Consider the following 21,707-nt stretch of genomic DNA (forward strand, 5'->3'; position numbering starts at 1 on the left):
TTTAAAGCTCAATCTATTTCATGAAAGATTAGAGAACACACTTCACAAAGGGGCATATGTTATATGTCATGATGCGGTGGAATCAGGCGCTCGTCAATTTTTGGGCATGTGGAGTTATTAGTATCATGAGAAAGCTGATTTATTTGCCTTTCTTCCAGTGAAATAAATATCAATTTATCTCGAATAGAACTCATGATATATGCGATTGAAGGAAGAGAGGTCACCTGGTTTCATTAGTGAAATTAGCGCGAAAATGGCCGTCAAAGTTTGATGACTCCAATAGCTAAAGAGTCTTTGAAAACAAATGACATATTTTGTGCCTTTAATCAATGTTTTTAGTAAAATTCACATGGAAATATGCTTTTATATGAACATAAAAGAGGTAAAGCCAAAAAAAAAAATTAAAAAATTCGATCAAAATTTCCAAACTAGTGGAAAAATGCCTATTTCTCCGATTTCTTCATTTTGACGAGCACCTAATTTCACTACGCTGTCTCATATCATTACTTATATTAGATCCTCACAGGATTTTCAGAATCAAAACAATCATCTCCCTCAATCTCTCTCTTTCGACAATGATTTCACACTTTAAATACTCATGAGGAATAGAGCAGCTAAAACTTGCATTCTCAAGCAATCAAGAAAAAATCCATGGCTAAAGAAATAATGCTAAAGATCAAAGTAATTCAAACAATTATAATATTGCACAGTGAAGATGTATGGGAGTAATCCTTTAATATTTTCCATTCATGCACAGTATTTATCCAAAAAACCCTGCAAAGAGTGGGTCACATTTTGCTGTAAAAAAGCCCCACCTAAAAACTTGACTATTTTTTCAACAAGAACATTGAAAGAAAGTAAAGAACAAAAGAGCATAAGTAGGCTTGTAGCCATGTATATATATAATGTAAAAATTATAAAAACAATATGACTCATGACGAATGAAATGTCTATGGAGTAGCAACTCGCTGAAAAATGCTTTAACCCTATCCGTACGCCCTGGGGTCATTTTGTAAACCCCCCCCCGGGTTGTATTCTTCACATTTTAGAATACTTCTAGTACGAAGATCTCTTTGAAACTTTCAGTATTTCTCAAAAAATAATTTTGACAGACTGCCATGCAAAGCGTACGAATCGGATTCATGAGTAAATTTCCTCTTTGGAAAGTGGTGGCACAGAGTTCCCCTTGTCATATGGATACGATAGTAAAACATGACGTACGGATAGGGTTAAATAAAACAAAGTTCTGATTTTCCATGTTTACAGAAAACTTACTTTCCACAGAAAATTGTACACCAAAAAGAAATCTGTCACAACACAAGTGGTTTCTGACGGGAACAGTAAACCATGGGGAAACAAAATAAATAAAGTCGGTGGGAAAACTAGTCATCAAATTCGTCATTTTCACTCCCATTCTCATCATCTGATTCAGGAGACATTCCTCTTACTCCATGACAAATTTTGTTTATCAAAGTGTTATGTAGCTGGCTCCTTGCATCAGTGCCAAACACAGAGGATGAAGAAGAAGCAGTCATCAAATCATGTTCTCCGTGATCACTTGGCTCCACTTTTCTCAAAGTCACTCCAGACCGAATCATGTTGAAAATGTCATTCAGTGGATCTGAAAAGTTATTAGAATGTGCTCTTGTTATAGAATTCAGCATGAAACTGAAAGGTAAAATGTGAACTTCAGATCTATCAAGCATCAAGTACCCAAAGAATCCTCTGAAAGGTGAAAAAAACTTCCATTTTTTTTATTCATCAAATCCAACAATACATCTCATACCAGACTATGGGAAACCTCAAAACCGACAAAAATGCATCTCCGAGATCCTCATACACAACCTGTGGTATGAAACACTATGATTAAGAGGGTATGTTAGACCTAGCCATTGAGATAATAGCCAGATGTGCAGTTGTAGTTGTGGTCAATCGAGGTTGGTGGGGGGGGGGGGGGGGGGGGGGAGAGGGGAGGAGATAAATGAAAATATGACAAAAGCTTGTTGTAGAGAACAGCATGCTTTTACACTGTGTGGCTTTAATTGGTGATTTCTTCTGTGTCGGTTCAGTTCACTACAGTTGAATGAAGAAGTTGAAAGGAGGCATAACAATATAGTCAACAACTGTCACAAACTCCTATCAAACCATACAATGAGAACAGTGGCACAAACCTAGGGGAGCATTAATTAACTGTTCTATCCCAAAATTATTCATACAAAAACATTCTTAATAGGAATATCATAAACTTTGTGAGTAGTGGAAGCATGTATGTTCTGTGAAATTGAAATACAGCAATTGATTATTTCTCATCTTCTACTAAACTAACCTTGATTCTGCGGAGGAGATGGTCTATTTTGCCTTGCTGATGCTGGCTTAAGCTTTGATCGGGATGCTAGAATGCTGCTCAAGTCAATGTGCCCAGAATTTGCTGACTGTTTCTCTTCCTTGTCGACCTTTTTCAACTTTCCAAGACCTTGTGCAATATCCGAAATTTCACAAGTTGGTTTCTTCATCACACCGGCACCAAGGAGTGGAGGAGGGGGTGGTGGAGGAGGTGGTGGGGGAGGAGGAGGAGAAGGTCCACTTGAAGAAGAAGGAGGGAGAGGGGGAGGTGGTGGGGCAGGTGTCCCTGAGGATGGAAGGGGTGGAGGGGGTACTGGAATCTCTGACCCAGCAGTAACAGGCAGTGTGTCTCCCCCAGCAGATGTATCACTGGGTTTCCCAGCCACGTGTATGGACACTGGGATATCCTCGGGCTTCTGGCTTCCCTTCCTCTTGTTCTGCTTCCAAGGCTTTGGGCCAGCCTTTGATTTATCGGAGGACAGTGATGCTTTGGTGTCTGGAGCACTTCCAGCTTTAGAACCACTTCTAGGTCTGACGACAGAAGCAGATTTGGAACCCTGGGCATTGTTTTTCTTTTCACTAGGTTTTTGATAGCGTGGAGGCTTGATGGTCACCGGTGCAGCATATTTCTGAAAAAAATTACAAGATACAATCAATATAAAAGGATTCAAGACTTCCAGTAAAGAGAAAAACAAATGGGAGCCCGGGGGAGGAGTTTATACAATAAAGCCTTCTCCTGCATCACCCCCTCCCCCTCAAGCAAATGCATAATATATTCGATCACATAGACAAATGCGTATGCAGACATAGACTATCACAACTTCCAGTTTTCTATTCAACTGGCAACTTGAAAGAAAAAGGAGAACACTGAATTTTCTCCCCTAATCAGTATTATTTACAAACAATATAATTACACAGAAATTATACACGAGAATAAAAAAAACACCAGATAAAACTGACAGGCCTACAAATACAAACTCACCACTTTATACTCTTTCAATCTTTCAATTGTCTTCTTTCTTTCTTCAAATACAAAGCTGGATTTCTCTTCTTCCTCTTGTCGCTGTCGCTCTTTTTTCTGGATATAGAATAAAAGAAAGTAACACTTGAGGCGAACAATGAAGTAACGAAGAAAGCTGAGGCACGACAAAAAGTTGTACAATGGAAAAGAGTCAGTTATCAGTTGTGCTGGCTGTATGGATTCAAATGTTTGAAGTCAAATGGCTTATTGCAAATGGTTAGCTAATAATAAGTACACTACGTAAAAAGAATTTTCCTTGTTTTGATTTGTCTAAGAAACTTCAATTATACCATCTTCAGACACATGCAAGTATCTTATCCAATAGTTAGACTATTTTCAAACCAGAATTCCAGGCAAAACTGGGCCCAATGTTGTGACCTTGACAAAAGTTGTTTATAGAATTTGTATGTGCTTTACTCAGACTCAAATTGAGAACTAAAACTCAATTGGCATAAAACCTGTACCTTGCCTAGAAGTTAACTAGTTCCACTTTACAGAATACAATCTGCAACTGACTACAGCCCTTGACTCTTACTGATGCTCACAATTCTCAAAAAAAATTCTTATTATTTTTGCCTACTTCCATAGGAGTTGTGAAACAACTGTTCCAAACAATATGAATATATTGTAATTGTTTGCACAACAAAGTCAATCAGACATGACACATTTCTTCAGAAACTACTTCAGCCCCTCACCTGTTTGATCTGATGGAAGCTTTGCTGCCTTTTCTCTTCCTCCATCTCCTGAGCTTGGCAATCTCTGATGGCACTCAAAAGTTTCTCCTGTAGAAGTACATTCAATGTTGTAAACTTTGTTTTCTTATAGACTGATCTAACTATATAGAAAGCTACAATAGCTTAAATCACACAACACATTGCGCCACCAGAGAAAAAAGTAGGTTTGGACGCCATCTAAACAATTTCACTGAGGTCTTTCATTAATTTCTCCACTGCAAAATGTTGAAAAGGTAATTTCTACTAAAAATGTACAACCGAAGATGCTGTTTTCAGCTAACACACAGACTAGGATGTTTACTTTTGTGTCCTTAAAATGTTTTAAAAAATTTTCATCACCTAAAAATTATGTGACTACCATACAAAGGCCAATACTATATTTTCTAAATCCTTTAGGTTAGATTAAGGTGGCAATATATTAGTTTTCTTTTCCCTTGATGATCAATCTCTATTGTAGAACAAAAGGTCTAGTTTTTTTTCCAATAATTCAAAAAATAAATAATTCAAATTTAAAAAAGAAAACAAACAGTGTTATGATTATGGTCATTCCTTGTGTCATTATCACTGTAATTCAAAACAGTGAGGTATGAGAAAAATCATGCATTATATTTGCAGGATCATCACCAAAGTTATTTGCAACGAAACTATCATGCAAGAAGAAGTTACAAAAGTTAACACAAACAGCAGAAAGAGCAATACCTTCTTTATCTTTATTTTTGATTGATGCTGGGTAATCCTCACTCTTTCCTGCTTCAACTTGTTCAGTTCAGAGTCCATTTTCATTGAATTAACTTCCTCTTCTTCATCAGAGAGATTTTCAAGATCTTCCACTGCATCGTGAAAAACTATGTTTTCATCCTCAGACTCTGAAAAATCAAGTTAAAAATAATAGATAGCATTTGTACAGCGCAAATCCCCGCTCAACAGCAAGCTCTATGCCTTCACAATCTGTACTATTAAAACGGTCATATATAGGCACTAAAACACTAACAAGATCTTTCGCTGTCTATGGCCGGGTACCCATTCCCACCTCGGTGAAGTGACGAAAATTTACACAAAGTACCTTTCCCGAGGACACAACGTCAGGCCCGCGGCTCGAACCCCCGAACCCGCAACCTCATGATTATGGGTCTGGTAGCCTAACTACTAGGCCACTGACACCACACAAACAAATATTTTATAATAATACCCTCCATCATCAGGGATGGACTTGTAATATGTGTAACGTTTTCCTGACAATACATATTGTCGCTCTTGTGATAAGACCAGCTAACCTCAGGACCAAATTTTACAAGAAAAGCATAAAACTAATTTTATTTCATCACATGGCACAGAGCTGCCCACCCACCAGTATATGTTTTAGTAATCAACAAATAGAAAATTAGTAATCTGGCTTTTAAAAACTGTAAAATGGCCATGGCTTGTCTTCTTCCATGGGGTGGCAAGGACAGGGGTTGTAGTTGAGTATAAATGTAAAGTAAACAAAGGCACGTGAAAAAAGAGGTCTCGCTGGGCTCTTATCAAGTTAAGAAAAATATGCGTGGGTGGGGGAGAACCACAGAGTACATCACATCATGCCACGCACCCACACCATGAGCTAAATGTTATAAAAGATTCTCTCATAGGCCTAGATGGTCACCCACAGCACAAAAGGCCAGAAATTTTCTACCACTTTGTCAGCTTAATGTTTGCCTTATTCCTGGCTTTGGCACTTCTAAAGTCTGAAGTCTTTTCTAAGGGTAAAGTGGCACAAGTAAGGGCTCAATGCAAAGAAGATGTGAAAGTTAGACTAAGACAGCTGCACACGACATAGTGACGTATTCTGTCCGGTTTTGACAGTTTTCTCTCCTTATTCAAGAGGGTGATATACTTTTATACAGTCTAGCACACACACAATGAAACACACACATAGCAAACAGATTTTACAGTTCCAAAATTTTTCTTATACAAGTATTTTCTTTGATTTTAAAACATGTGCACAGCGAAATTTAAACATAATGAGAAAATTTGCAAGTCCCGCCAGTTTTGCAAGCTAGACTGTATAATTATGTATATATGAAGGCAAAAAATATTCCTTCATGGAGATAATTTCATACAGTATACTTAATACAGCTTATTTCTTACCAACATAACATAAGCATCCTGTTCTACCCCATAACTAAGGAAACAGGAACATTTCTCTTTAGACTTGTGAAAATTTCTCTTTTAGTACCATACTCACATTGGCTTTTATTACACTAGATTTCCCAGAGATTTTTTTCACTTCAACTCTTACTAATCATTTGTCCATACTTCAGAGTAAGGACATTTTTAATCCCACAGTTGTGAGACATGAGGACTTTTTTATCTCCACAAATTCCAGTGTCACAAAACTGAGCATCTGTGTTTTATAAAACCTGCATTCAATCCCCAATCCTTTTCCTCCCATTCCTTTTTTCTTCTTTTATACTTCCTGTTTCAAGCATAGCGGTTAGGCAAAAATCTTTTTAATGATCTGTACCAGGATTAAAACTATCAATAATTACAGTTTCTTTCTATGAGTACAAGAGCATTCAGACTCATAATGGGGAAAAGTGAAATGCACAATAATACAAGAGTGCTTGGATGAAAAATATATACAGGGTGATCGAAAAAAAAATTTACAACTTTTTTACTAAATATCTTGCGCAATTGTTGTTCTAGAAAGATGAAATTTGAAACAGATAAACTTCATTCAAAAGGAATTTGTATGACTAAAATGCATACAGAAGAAACTTATTTTCAGAACGGAAAAAGCGTAAAGAAATAAACACCCATAAATGCAAAAAGCCCCAATTTTAAAAAAAGACACTCTCGCAAGGAAAGTCGTGAGACGATTGATTTGATTTTTGTCTTCTTTTTCTCTATAACATTTGATTGTTCCAACCTTGTGACATTAAACAATATTTAACTTCTCTTAGGGAGTTAAAGAACTAACATTTTTGTTCTGGAATTTCTAAAGCAAATGCTCCACATGTCCTCCTTTGGACTCCAAACTTCTTTTAATGCGTCATTTGAAATGCTCAATGACGGCCATACACAGTTCACACGGAATGTTTCTCACTTCATCACGGATTGCTTGTTTCATAATTTCAATGTTTTCAAACTGGTTTTGAAATATCTCGTCCTTCAGAAAATATTGTTGAATGTCACAAGGTTGGAACAATTAAATGTTATAGAGAAAAAGAAGACAAAAATCAAATCAATCGTCCCACGACTTTCCTAGCAAGAGAGTCTTTTTTTAAATTGGCGCATTTTGCGTTTATGGACGTTTTTTTTTCTTATACTTTTTCCGTTCGGAAAATAAGTTTCTTCTGTATGCATTTTATGTAAAACAAATTCCTTTTGAATGAAGTTTATCAGTTCCAAATTTCATCTTTCTAGAACAACATTTGTGCAAGATTGTATATGTGTCAAGATGCGGTGGAATCAGGCATTTGACAATTTTTGGGCATGTGGTGTTATTAGTATCAGCTTAAAGCTTGTTCATTTGCCTTGCTTCGGATGAAAAAAATATCAATATATTTTTAACAGAAGTCGAGATATTTGTGATTGAAGGCGATAGAGGGGTTGCCCGGTTTTAGAAGTAAAATTCAGAAAATGGTCGTCAAAGTTCAATGACTTCCAAAGTTTGAGAGTCTTTGGTAACAAAAAATCTGAAATTTTAGTGCTTCTAATCAGTGTTTTTCAGTAAATATTCATAAAGAAATGTGTTTTTGAATGAACATAAATGTGTTATGCTGAAAAATAATAATTCAAGAAAAGTGTCCAAACTGGCAGAAAAAATGCCAATTTCTTTGATTTCACTATTTTGATGAGCGCCTGATTTCACTGTGAGGGCTCACATATTACAACAAACCTGAAATCTCTCTCCTTCTTATTTCAATTTTCATATTGATCATCTTCTTCTTTTCTGTCAGGATATCCAACTCAAGATTGAAGATTTTTTCTTGCACACTGTCCTTCCTTGCTAACAATTGTTTGACATCAGAACTTGTTTTCACTGACTCATCATCAGGAATCTAAAGAAGACAAGACAGGACAAAAAAGAAAGTGACAGTCCTTCTTAATTCAACCAATGCTAGTTGAAGCTTGAGAAAGAAAAATGCTTCTTTTATACAATTAAGCTTCCTAGAGACTGAGACATGTAACAGCCATACAATGTTTGAATAAGAGCCAGAGCTGTACGGAGAAACAAGGCAACTGTTTTCTTTGTCTGCAATTTCAAATTTGTGATTAACAAGTCCTTCCTTTCATTTATGGTCAGGAAAGTAATTAAACAGTACGATAACAAATCCTGAATACCCTACAAAAAATTGAAATGTCCATGGATACACTCTTTTGCCTTTGTTCTTTAAAATATGACAAAGCATAACCAATAATTTATGCTTAGTAACAACATTATTATAAGAGCAAACAACCCTCCCCCCCCCTAAAAAAATAAAATAAAATAACAACAACAAAACAACCATAAAACCAATTTTTCTCTTCTATCCTGTAGGTGGTTAAAAAATTCATAAAACTGAACAATGACAATGGAAATATTAAACAACTTGCGTCATCAACAAAGGCCTTACAAATTTTAAATTATTTTTAAAAAAGAGACCAGAGCCAGGATGAATTCAATGTCCTTCAAAACAGTTTAACAAATGACAAGAGAAGGTTTAAAAACAAGCATACCTGCATATGGATCCTGTCTTTTTCTTGAATAAGCTGTTTTCTCTTGTTTTGTAGTAACTGCACTTTAGCTGAATGTAATTCTTTATAAAGACTGGAATTTTAAAAAAAGAATTTGCATAAATTATCCCTGCCTTACACAAAGGTATGAACACAAATTTTGTAGCGAGTCAAATCTTGACCTACAGCTTAACAAAAATAGAAAGGTGTAAAAGAAAGGTAATCCGCAAAATTCACAGAGAACAACATGTCTATTCTATTTAAACAAAATTTAATTGTCACCACAGTAAACTGAGGATGAAAAGAACATTTTGTCAACAAGATGTTAAAATATATAATGCAAAAATTTACAGGAGAGAGAGAAATGTTTCATTCTTTTAATAAATTGTACATAAGCCTACATAATGTATTTTTCTTGCTTTTTTTTTTCAACCATTAGAGTTTGAATTTCAACAAAATATATCTTGAGCACATTCAACCTATACCACATATTTTGAAACTGCAATTTAAAAACAAATAAAAATGTGGGGCACAGCAGTCCCGACAATTTTGTTTTACATCGATCTAAGAGTGGACAACAACATGCATGGCTGCATTAAAGCCTTAACTTTAGTGCACGTCAAAGGTCCAATGTCAACTTCAGTTCTCTCCTTGTAGTGCTATCTCAGAAATAGACATTGGCTGCTGCAACTAGCTACACAATAAAACACATAGTCTGTTCCTTGTTACATCACCAAGTCATTCAAATTGTCTAAAGGCATATAATTTTATGTCTACTGTTGCTTTCCAATCCCTCAATGTTAACCACCAAGACTTGACTTTCTCTATAACTTTATCGCAGTAAGAGTGATTGGTACATTGCATTCGTCTCTCCCTGAATTAAATACACCACCAGTAGGGGAACCTGCTCAGCATGGTGACCAGCTCCAGACTCAACAGCTGGCACTATCTAACTTGGGAACTGCCCATTTTCTAGAGTAGTTAACTCTTATGTAATCCACCCATCACCCCTCCTCTACTGCGTATCCAAACTAGGTCAATGTCAAAGAGAATCTCAAAGTTTCCTTTAACGTGGAACTCAAAGCTTTCATCATGACACCCACATCCAATAAAACAGTATACAAAAGCGAAATAGTTTAAACCATAATGGCTCTGTAAAGATGTAGCATAATATCAGGAAGAGGAAGAATTGAAGAAGACAAAAACAAACAAACAACAACAACAAAAAAAACAATCAAATATCAATGCCACAAGAGAGCACATTCCTCCTCTTTGCTACACAAAGGACACAAAAGGATGGTAAAAGATATTTACAATATTTGCAATGGCCCAAGAATCTAAAACTGCAACAGTAATAGTTTTGGCAAACATCTGTAACTGTGTGAGCCTCAATCCATTGAATCAAGTCTAAGTTCAGGGATTGAGATAAGTGTAGATCTTTTTAGCAATTAGCATACCTACATCTTGACTATAAATGAAAACACAACCAATTCAAATTGACTTAGAGAAAGATTTTTAATCAAACATCATGAATTTATAAATACTTAAACTATCTAAAGGGGTTAACATTCATTAAACACTAAAATGGTAAACATACTTACTGAAGCTCACGACTAGCAGCAACCAAATCAAAAGCTTTCGGGCCGTAACGACCTTTGTCTATTTTGATCTGCTCAATGAGTTCTGTAAGATGTAAGAAATGAAAGTCAAATTATTGTCATAACACTTTGAGAAATAGAAATAAACTTTGACATTACAGTATCATTAAATAATATTGAAAACAAAATCTGCAAATCTTAGAGATCTGACAGACTCAAACATTCATCAGAAGAGTTTTCTTTTTTCTACAGGCAGTAAGCCTATAGCATAACAAATTGTAAACATTTCAGAACAATAGAAAAAGAGAGAGGAAAGAATTAAAAGAAAAGGGCTGGTTCTCTCAAAGGCATTCATCAATAAACTGCTGGTATCTGCTATTCTTATTACACACACATGACAAAAATTAACTTTTTCCCCACTCAATACTTCTTAATGAGTAAAATTCTAAGATAAAGCAGGCAGGAATGAAAGATTTCTGAATCCCATCAAAATTACTACAGATCTATTTGGGTCATAACTTGTCAGCAACTAACTGAATTATATATATTCAAGGGTATAAATAACTACTCTAATCTCATTGTGGACAATGATCTAAAATGCCTAAAAATGTAAACTAAATAAATAGGAGCAATTACACCCATTGAGCATATGCATGACAATTACCAGATGCAGAATAAAATATTGTATAAAAATAAAGATTAAACCTGTCTTTGATATTTAAAAAAACAAACATAAAAAACCCCCCAACAAACCCCAGTCAATGCAAAAAACTGAACTAAATTTCATGGTCATATTGTTCATTTTGTACTCACCGTTGAAGATTGAAACAATCACAGACTGATGCTCTACGTACAGTCCCTGCATAACTTCCTCTGCTTGAATTAGAAGACAAGCCCAGAATAGATGTTGCTCCTTACCCTCATTTTTGAGGCGATCTCCCAGATCCGGATTAGCCATCTGGTCTTTGTAGAACTGTATCTTTTTCCTTGATAAACATTGGCTATCCACATATGGCTAGACACCAAAGAGAAATATTATTTGTTTTGATACAAAAAAACAATTTTTTAAGGAAGCAAAAAAATAAAACTTAATTTCATGAGAGCTAAAAAAAGGGTATGCCATATTTACAGCAGAAACAGTGACAAGAGTCTCCCCCCCCCACCCCGACCTATCAACTCAAAATAAGAAAAGACTTTATTCTGCTGCAGTTCCACAGGTGATTTTAAGCTATGATAGTTCTACCAAAACAAAAAAAATATACATTCTTACTTTAAGGCAGTTATAAACTGATGACTGACTGGTCTCATATGTCTTCAAACTTTGTGAAACAACTAATATCCACAATTATCGCTAATGATAATCCAGCCAATTTATTAATTGTATATGGAAAAAAAACAACTTAAAAACAAGAGCAGGTATTCTTAGAGAACCACACTATAGCAAAATATAATAAATCGAAACTCAGGTTACCTGCAATTCATGATTATAGTAATCAGCTAATGCTGAGATCAATCTTATCACAGCTTCATCTTCCCTCCTGTATACATCCTCTAAGTCTTTCATCACCGTGCAGTTATCTCTTTCAAAGGCAATGTTCTTAAGCTCATCTTCCGCAAAGCCGATTTTCTGAAAAGTTGGAAGGAAACCAGTCTTGGGGTCTTAGGAGCAAAAACTCTGTTTTCAAATTCCAGGACAAAAATATAGGCAAACAGTGTGATCAAATAAATTGAAACAATAAATCTGATACCCTGAGTAATATAATAATGAATCCTCCCACTTTCCATTTTATAGAAGATGAACAAACACAATAGTCATAATTTCATAACACATTGAAGCAACCTTCTACCTCTCAAAAGTTAAAGCATTGACCCAAGCTAAATTGGACAAAGACTTGAGAGTCAAAAATATCCATAAATGTTTGCCTACTTGATGGTCAAAAATAGATTCCGACAAATATTTGAAATCATTAAAAGAATAAAGAAGCGAGACACTAAGGCTACTACCAAGTCACAAGGTCTGTACTAATGCTGACTTATCATTGATGGTTCTAAAACAAAAAATATTTTTTAAGGCCACAATAATAAAGGTGAACAGGTGGAAATGGTGAACAATCTTGGAAATAGTGACACATCACTGAGTTTATGTTCCGTTACAACAAGCACACACCCATGCCATAAGGTTAATGAACCTTTTACATATAAACAACTTCTAACAATATTTCAGTGGAGTTTCAGCAAGACCATACCTGTTCCAAGTCATGTTTACGGACATCTGACATTTTTTCATAATAAATGTCAACAGTGTGAGACGCCGCCTCGAACATCACCTGGAAGGAAGTTTTTAAAAGAAAAAATATCATTTCATTCTACCTCAAAAAGCTAAATGCAAAAACAGAAGGAAATAAAAAAGACACTTCATGTTCCATAAAGAATAATTCTTCAATCTAATAAATGTTAGAGAGGCTGAGAAAGATCTAAAACACAAAGGAAATGGGACATAAAAAGGATGTTTGGAGAATGGCATCATTAGGATAGACAGACTGGCAGACAGGACATAAGGGCAGTAACACCAGAGTATAGTGAATACTTTTTCTTCCTATGAAAGGTTGTTGCCTGAGACATGTGGTTGCTTTCAGAGCTGTATAACAATTTGTATATTGCACAAAAAGAATAGTTCATATTCATTCAGCTGCAGGTTTTTTTTCTGGAAAGTGTTGGTAGGGAATTTTGAATTTTGCCTGGGTGGTGACCGAAGCCTTCTCTTACTGATTATGGACCACCAAGGGATCTTTAACATGCACAACTTGCACATGAGACCTCCACGAATTTTCGTCCTTATCTGAAAAGGTTAGATATTAGATCTTACCTACCATAAGACCAGGGGTGTGGCTGAAAGACAGCAGTAAAAAGAGCCACGGAGTAACAGTAGAAATGCTGCAGAGGGGCAAATGAAGTGAGGGGGTGGGGGCAGAAAGTGAAGGTGAAAGCAGACAACAGAACATTGTCAGAGAGCAGGAAAGGAGGTGAAAGGAGAACATTTTAGAGAGAAACATTTTCTGTCGCTGTCAGGATTAAACCTGGGGAACGGCGAACATCCGTAACCTTTCGACCATGAGAGCCCCACTGCAGGCTGAAGAGTACTAATTTGCATACCAAAAAGAACTTTATTCTGTAACAGGTTTAATTTTGAGATGTTACATATCAGAAAATTGAAGGCCACCTAGTCCATAGTAATTTGTTTAACCGTGAATTCTTTACCCATGGTCCAACATAAGATAAAATAAGGCTTTAGATAAAGGTTTTCAGTAAATTCAAAACAAAAGCAGAACACATTACAACAGCCTTGCTGCTAACACACACATTACACAATAAGAAAGCTTATTCTGACTGAATGCAAACAAGAAATAAAACTACAAAGAAGTGGGTTAAGCAGAAGCTGTGTATCTAAACCGAAGAAAGAAATGGCAGTGCTACAAGTCAAAGGGGCAGACCCTGAAGTGAGAATTTTTAACACAAACATCTTGTCAGCATCGAGGGCGGAGCATAATGTTGACTAAGAACAGGTGTTGTGAAAGAATGAAAGCAGGTGGTCGTCATACACAGGGGTTGTTTTGTATTAAATTTTTTTCTGGTAGGAGCTTGAATGAAGGGGGTGTGGTCCAGGTATACAGGTGGTCTGTATTTACAGTCAAACCTGCTCCAACAATCACCTGTCCAAGACAATCTCACTCATACAAACGATCATTTTCCCACCTAGCAGCTCCTCCCTTGCCTTGTGTTTTTTCCCCTCTATTATATATAATGACACTATCCAAGAGCACCACCTATCTAAGATGATCACTTTTGTCCTCGACAATGGGAGGTCGGTTGTCTTAGACAGGTTTGAATTTTTTAAGATTACAAAGGTCAAATGAAAGTTGTGAACTCTACGCTCTGTCCTAAAAAAAGTTACAACAGCCTGTGTTACTGTTGTTGGCGCTCTCTGTAGCATACACTTTATCTCTTTGATAACTGAAAATAAACACCACGAAATGTTGCAAAAATTTAGTAATTACTTACTTCATGCAAAATTGTGGTGCCAACAGTTTGAGCTACTTTCACAAAGTAATTTTCCAAATCCTTGCACAACGGCTCCATGTTGTGTGGAATGTGCACCCCAACCAGGACAGCTTTCAAACCTCTTGGCTCTTTTGGAAGCTTAGGCAGTCTTGGCACTTTTGCATTGATTCCACAAAGTGTATTGTGAATGCTGAACAAAGCAGGTATACTGAAAGAATCTGTGTTGGAAGGGTCTGTTTCATCACTGGCAACACGACTGCGGCCACGGCTGGTCACAGCAAACATCTTTTCCACATTGTTCCACTGCACCATAAAGGTGGGAACAGTCTCAGTGGGGGGCACAGAGAAAGCCTTATCTTTGACCCACACCCAGTCATCATAAGAAGTTGCCCGTTGAAAATTCATTATGGCCTCTCAAATCCCTGAAAGGAAAAAAAAATCATTGCTAAGCGACAGGGATAAAAGACAAACACACAATAAAGTCTCAAGATTTTAGAATTGTGGTACTCCTTGTGCCATCAAAGAGGGACATCTCGAACCTTTCAGGCAAGGCTCATGGGGTTTGAGCCTGCCATTTTACAAGTAAGTGGTACAATTCGCGTTTAGGTGGACCTAATTAAAACAAATATTCACCCTCTTCCTATAATAAATCATTGACCGTTATAAGTTGTGTGGCTTGATGTTTTGAACGAATAGTAAGGTAGTATACCTTCTTTTCTAAGCCTCCAATCAAAACTTTTATTATTTTATATTTGTTTTAACTTATGTAGGGTTTCTTCATGAGCTCAAGGACATAATATAACTAGATGACATGGCTGGCACAACCCCCCCCCCCCCCCCCAAATCGTGATTTTTTTTTTGTTTACTGTACTGCAAGCGACCTTTAATGATAAGAATAAAAAAATAAATCCTATCTTCTCCTCTTCAATAGTACAGCAAAGTGACATCCATCCCACCCAACCAGCTAGCTTCTTTCATATAAATTATTTGTACACTAGCTTTTCTTCGAGGAATACCAAGTTTCTCTTTCAATGGCACTAGAAGTGAAAAGAAAGAAGAGGAATACTCAGGCTATCCCAGAGCAGGACACTAGCTTTTGGGATGTACAGGGCATCTGAAAAAAAGGACCCATATAATAAGGGGCAATAACTCAGCCATTTTTGGACCAAGTTCAACAAAATTTCAAACAAATAACATTCAACCAAAAGGACATCACATTTGTCAACATGAACAGTTACATAAGAAAAAAAATCAATCTCTGTACTCCAGAAACATAAAATTTTAACAATTTCAACCAAAACTAAGTAAAACACAAAACTTTACTTCAAAAAGCGTTCAGCCTGTTCTGGTTTCAGGACGAGGACGGTAAGCCGACGACCGTCATATCAGACGAATATCTCTCTGTGCTGAGAAAAGTTTGGGGAGGAGAAAGTGTTACACTGTTGAGGAAGCCTGGTTTAAGCAGGGTGGGGCTACATCTCACACACCAAGAGTGGCCATTGCATGGTTGTAAGAAGTCTCGGGAACACCTTATATAAGCCAAAAGCTTACAAATGAATGTTCACCTGATTTCCCTCCAACTTGAACCTTGTCAACTGTTTCCTTTCGTTTTTTGTTTTTTTAAAGAGTCTTTGGAAACAAACTACAAACATTTGAAAAGTTGACATTGAATGTTGAACAGGAGGTTTAAAGAATTGACCTAGAAACATGCCACAAGGTTATTCAAAATTTCCAGTTGCGTATTTGAGTTTGTCTCGAGAGAAATGGTCAACCTCATGCATACAATTTAGATAACCATTCCCTGAGTTTATTTGAAAATGTCTCTTTTACATAAATTTGTTCTCACTTCAATGCACAATATGGTATGTTTTTAAGAAGTTGCAAAGTCTTGCGTTTCACTCAATTTGGGTTAAAATTTTATCAGTTTTATTTTTTTTTTCTAGCATGAATGTTCGTTATTTTCAAATTTAGAAATTCAACATCCTCATGGTTGAATTTTATTGGTGCCAAGTTTGATTGAAATTGGGCCAAAGATAATAACCAAGTTATTTCCCTTAAAATTTTAACTTAAACTGGGTCCTCTTTTTTTTAGACACCCAGTATTTTATATATATATCTCTCTCTCTCTCTCTCTCTCTCTTTTCTCTCTCTCTCCAGTCTCACCGTTGGGACATATATATTATAATATATATGTCCCAACGGTGAGACTGGAGAGAGAGAGAGAGAGAGAGAGAGAGAAAGAGAGAGAGAGACAGAGAGAGAGAGAGAGAGAGAGAGAGAGAGAGAGAGAGAGACAGACAGACAGACAGACAGACAGACAGACAGACAGAGACAGAGAGAGAGACACATAAAGAGAACCGAAATGTTTTTCTATTTAGAGAGAATGAATGATTTTAATGAATATTTCTAGCTATTTAAGTTTCAGTTCATTATGAGCGTTTGTGAATTATTATTGCGTTCTCTAATTTTTTTTTGTGAACACATTGCCAGGCTCACTGTATGACTGTGTAAAATGGTCACCTGTCCAACACGGTCGCAGTCACAATATCTGTCTAAAACAGCCACACAAATCTCTCATGGCTTGACGTTTTTGTCATAAATTATGTATTGGTCCCTGACGCTGTGGACAAGCCGCCATAATCCAATCATCTGTTGTTATTGCTAGTTAGACCCTCCAACCGATCATGTTTCGAAGGCCCCTCCCACTGTTGAGCAATAGGTAACAATAAATTTTCAGCTGCTGGTGAGGGAAACATGTGGTCTGTCATAACCTAAGACCCACCCACAACTCATACACAAATCGTAAGAGAGATGAGGGGTCATTGTTAACCCGTAACAAAGTGACAATGGAAGTCAACATGAATCTGCGCTAGAAGCGTAGTTTGTTCTCTGAGTGGTGGCGAATAATGTGTTTGTTTTACCATGGCAGTCAGTCTTCCTCTTCAGACACATTTAGTTTTGTTTCACCCTTGCACAAAATCAGCAATACAAAAGAAAGCTTACAAAAAACTTACAAAAACAACAACCCCCTCCCCCCCCTCCTCTTTCAAAAGAAAACACCTATTTTAATTAGCTTTACACGGCAGTCCTAAGCCGGCAACAACCTCTGGTTGGAACCTCAGAAGAGAATACTTAGTTTTCTTCATTTTGATCAGTCCAGCCTAAGAGATGGCCACCTGTCTTATACGGCCTCTTTTCTCCTAGCCATCTTACACAGGTTCGACTGTACTTCCCATTTCTTTGTCAAAGAAGTTCCAGTTTAGTTGAAAGTCTACTGCTCTATGGTGATCTATCGAAAGTAAGTCCCACCCGATCAACCATGGTTTAATTATATATATATATGATCTAGCAGAGCATAAGTCCCACCTGATTTGTCACGGTAAAGATACTACCGGGGCCATAAAGAATAAAAACCAAAGACGGTGCCATTTACAATTAAGGCATGTGGGTGGATTGCTTCATGTTATAGAGTCATTTAGATCAAAGAATTTCGTATTGGTAAAGATTTTGAAGTAAGTAGTGACAGCCAGTGACCAGAAGGGGCTATTTTCAAGAAATTTGATGAAAGCACTTAGTTTTCAATACACATAGAGGCGTAGGCCAGGCTGTCTCCTGCCAGAGGGTGATTCATAATATAAGCTTATTTAATTGAAAACGACATCCTATCATAAAAATCATCTGAACAATAAAGAATTATATCTTATATCATCCTATTCTGGCACAACACGACATTTCTATTAATGACCTCGAAAACAAACACGTTAGATGTGAAGACAATCGAATTTAGTTGAATTCCGTCAAATTTGTGCCAAAATAGTAGCTTTTGCCCCTCAACTTAAATGGAGAAAAATCTGGCCGGCCCCAACTCAACAAAATGATAACTAAAAGTGCGCACTCTGAATTAAAAATGCACATACTGAATTTTACGGTGGCTCATGGGAAATTTTTACAGGGAATCAGACTTATTCTGCTCACCTCTCTAGCTTCAACAGCACAAGGTCTGCTTCGACTATCAAGGCACCCCGGAAATAGCAGGTCACAAGAGAGTGACAAACATACAAAAGAAGTACAGGAAAATGACAATACTAAGGATTAAGAAAGAAAAAGCAGCGGTTCCCTGTTGTAAATCAGGCACAGTTATGAGCGTGACATGAATCAGCCCATTTACAATTCTACTGTGCTTGAACGAGAAATGTCCCTCTTTGGGAATGGCCTAAAGGCACTACAGTCAGTGGCACTGCCCCGGGGGGTGGACTTCCGTAACAAGTGACCATTTCAACAAACACGAAGAAGAGACCCAACCCTAACTCAACCCATAACCCAACCCCTATCCCTACCCCTAAAAATGCGCATACCACCGTAATTTTGTCATGACTAGATCTTGGTCGGATGTAATCTCTAATTCCTAATAGCATCAAGTGATTATTGGGAGTCAACTCTATAATGCCAAATGATTACGAAGTTGACTCCTACTAATGCCAAATGATTTTTATAGGGAGTCAACTTCCAATAATCACTTTGATATATATATTACACCTTAGTATTACTATTAATAATATTACAGGTCTATTAGACAGTAATTACAGATTACAAGATCTCAGCAAATAATAAACTAATGGTATCATGTAAAATTGGAAGACTGTTAAGATAGTGCAATGACTTTGAACAACTAGTAGGCTGTCAGTGTCAGTAGGCTCAGTAGTACTTTTTACTAGAGACGGGCGGGAAGCGCTTTTTCCTTCCCGAGCGAGAAGACCGGGAAACTGACCTATTTCTCGCCGAGACCGGTCCCGGGAAAGGGAAATACTTTCCGTCTCATGTCTCGAGAAATACTTCTCGTCTCGTGACCAATTTCTCTTCTCGCCCCGCAGTTCGAGCCACTCGTTCAGCGAGAAGGCCGGCCGTGGCCGAGATTTCTCTTCTCGCCCCACAGAACAGGCTCGTTTAGCGAGAAGACCGTCGTGGCGGGGATCTAAACTTAGAAACTAGGCTTGCCCTGTTGCGCAGGCGCAGACGGTGAAGGAAGGTAGGGAGACCTAGGCCTTGGCCCTGATCAACTCCCCACTCGCCTCGTCTCGCCAACCTCTCCCCTCCCTTTCAGTTTCACACACAGGACGGCACGGTGATGGGTGGCACTGTCTGCGTTGTCATTTCTCGCCTCTCACTCTCTTACTCTCGTTACTGTTACTCGGTACCGAGCAGTAGTTTAATGCCCGAGAAGCGACAGGAAGGCCGTTACCCGCGAGAAACGAGTACTCGGCTCGTCTCGTGCCCGCCCCTACTTTTTACTAGGTAGACTAGAAAAAAATTCGAAGTGACGATTTCTCCGAACGCTCGGGAAATAAAACTTGACCTCTATTTCACCGAACGGTTTCCATTTTCGAGATTTTCTGGTTAATATGCGAGAGTTCTGCGTCATCTTTCATTCTGCCATTCTGCGAGGAACGGGAAGAAGATTTCAAGAACAAGAGATTTTCAGATGTCTGAATATTCAGATACTTCAATTCTGGTTGTGGCAACGTTCCCCGACTATATTTCATTTGAAAATGCCTTCAAAAGGTACTGCGAGAAAACAAGAGACTTTGGCAGTAGAAACTTAATCTATTTTGCATTAAGTCATAAATAAAGCAAAAAAACGCCACCACTTACTACGCCCTCCACGACTCCCCTTTCACACCTTACACACACACACACACACTCTCTCTCTCTCTCACACACACACACACAGGCCACTCCATTTGCAAATTTTCAAAAAATTTCGAGAACGGAAACCGTTCAAAGAAATAGATCTAGAGTCTAGACTAGATATTAGATCTTCGAGCATCCTCTACCAAAACTGGCCCCAACCATAACACTATTAATATCTAGATCTAGATCTAGGCTAGATATCTAACCTTTATTCCCACCCCTCCAACTCTAGATCTAGTTCACTCCATGGACCATATGGCCTTGCCTGAAGGGACAACAAAAACCCCAAAACCCACACTCACGGAGTTCCTTGGCTATTGCTATAGAGATAATGTGCTGCTAGGCTAGAGGTAGAGATATTCCGGACCAGCTGACTGACTTTGCCTATGTCTCAACCTTAGGAATTCATAATTTTCCCGTTTTTAATATCTCTCAATGGAGAATCTCGGACCGGTAGATCTATTCATTAAAATTTTGTCAGGGGGGAGACCCCCCCTCCCCGCTCCCCCCCTCCACCCCAACCACCAGCCCCACTTTCTCGCGCAATAATGTACGAGTGGTCCGGTGTATTCTTCAATCTTCCCCGAATTCCCGAGATATTTACACTTTTTTACTGATTTTTTACTTACTTGCCTTTTGTCTTGTGAGTGGTGAAATACTAGATTAGATCTACTGGTTTGTCTGAAATTCCTCCTTGCACAGCCAAATATCTCGTAAAAGAAAATACAGCTACATTCTGATTCAGAAATTCAAAACGCTAGCTCTGTAGTTGAAGGCGTGTACCCTACACAGGCTTCGCATGGGGAGTCCAGCTGTACACACAAGCAACAACAAAGGATTATCATCGTCAGCTGACAGTCCGAAGAGAAGTGGGGGTGGTCCTTCTTGAACAGATAAGCCTTATAATATCAGTTCAAGAAAACAAAACACAAACAAAACATCTACACTACACTGTGGCGTCATTGTGTACAATTTCTGGTAGGAGACTTCTTGAATTAGGAAAACCAAATGAAGGGTAATTCTCCAGTAAGACGTAGTGACATGTTGCACACTTTCAGAGGGGAAGGCTGAAAGCAATCTATTTTTGGTGTGTTTACCAACAAATCTGTACAATCAACCTAACCAACGCTTAATATGAAGGATAAAATCAAAAGAACAGGAGAGTGAGACTAAAATTTGCACAGACGAAAGAATATTTCACGATTAAGTAACTGTGTAATTTTATAATTTCACTCTTTCTGATCGTCTCAACTGAAACACACAAATTCTCTGAAACTACATGTATAGTGAAGTGTTTAGTCTTATAAAAGTTTGCATGGATGCAAGGATGTAAAAGATATGCACGCATAGAGGATGGGCCCTTTGCAGTGGCTGTAGGATACTGAGCAATGATTTTATTATGTGGTCAATGATTTTGACACCTGAAAGGATGCACCAACTTTTAGAAATTCGAGCATGCAGGTGATGGGTAGTAGCCTGAGAAAAACGAGAGAGAGAGAGAGAGAGAGAGAGAGAGAGAGAGAGAGAGAGAGAGAGAGAGAGAGACAGAGAGAGAGGAGTATTTGCGTG

At 37.6% G+C, this 21,707-nt stretch overlaps 1 protein-coding gene across 3 annotated transcripts; it reads right to left on the minus strand.

Moving 5' to 3' along the window:
* Window positions 1-1,168: 1,168 nt before the first annotated feature.
* Window positions 1,169-21,228, minus strand: LOC101850767 (junction-mediating and -regulatory protein). 3 transcript variants are annotated; one of them, XM_005089704.2, is made up of 14 exons: window positions 20,514-20,527; window positions 15,160-15,162; window positions 14,451-14,872; window positions 12,638-12,718; window positions 11,863-12,018; window positions 11,205-11,406; window positions 10,395-10,476; window positions 8,797-8,887; window positions 7,976-8,138; window positions 4,798-4,964; window positions 4,060-4,146; window positions 3,326-3,421; window positions 2,327-2,972; window positions 1,169-1,621 (listed from the first exon to the last, which is right to left on the minus strand). In XM_005089704.2, the coding sequence occupies exons 3-14, from the start codon at window positions 14,853-14,855 to the stop codon at window positions 1,383-1,385; spliced, it is 2,415 nt and encodes an 804-aa protein (XP_005089761.1). In that variant the 5' UTR covers window positions 14,856-14,872; window positions 15,160-15,162; window positions 20,514-20,527; the 3' UTR covers window positions 1,169-1,382. The 3 variants fall into 3 exon arrangements, with proteins under 3 accessions (XP_005089761.1, XP_035825562.1, XP_012937721.1); XM_035969669.1 differs by lacking the exons at window positions 15,160-15,162; window positions 20,514-20,527 and adding an exon at window positions 20,772-21,228; XM_013082267.2 differs by lacking the exons at window positions 15,160-15,162; window positions 20,514-20,527 and adding an exon at window positions 20,768-21,228 and having other exon boundaries at window positions 14,451-14,874.
* Between the last annotated feature and the right edge of the window lie 479 nt (window positions 21,229-21,707).

This window comes from Aplysia californica, unplaced genomic scaffold (assembly GCF_000002075.1).
Source record: "Aplysia californica isolate F4 #8 unplaced genomic scaffold, AplCal3.0 scaffold00008, whole genome shotgun sequence".
Classification (NCBI taxonomy): domain Eukaryota; kingdom Metazoa; phylum Mollusca; class Gastropoda; order Aplysiida; family Aplysiidae; genus Aplysia; species Aplysia californica.

What these genes read in the sequence shown, in the direction of transcription:
- LOC101850767 (XM_035969669.1), bottom strand. Translation starts at nt 14,855, where the DNA reads ATGAATTTTCAACGGGCAACTTCTTATGATGACTGGGTGTGGGTCAAA. An exon ending in CAAAAATAAAGATAAAGAAG is followed by an intron (nt 4,147 to 4,797) that starts GTATTGCTCTTT and finishes GTACTTCTACAG; the next exon opens with GAGAAACTTTTGAGTGCCAT. An exon ending in ATCTCCTCCGCAGAATCAAG is followed by an intron (nt 1,622 to 2,326) that starts GTTAGTTTAGTA and finishes ATAACTTTTCAG; the next exon opens with ATCCACTGAATGACATTTTC.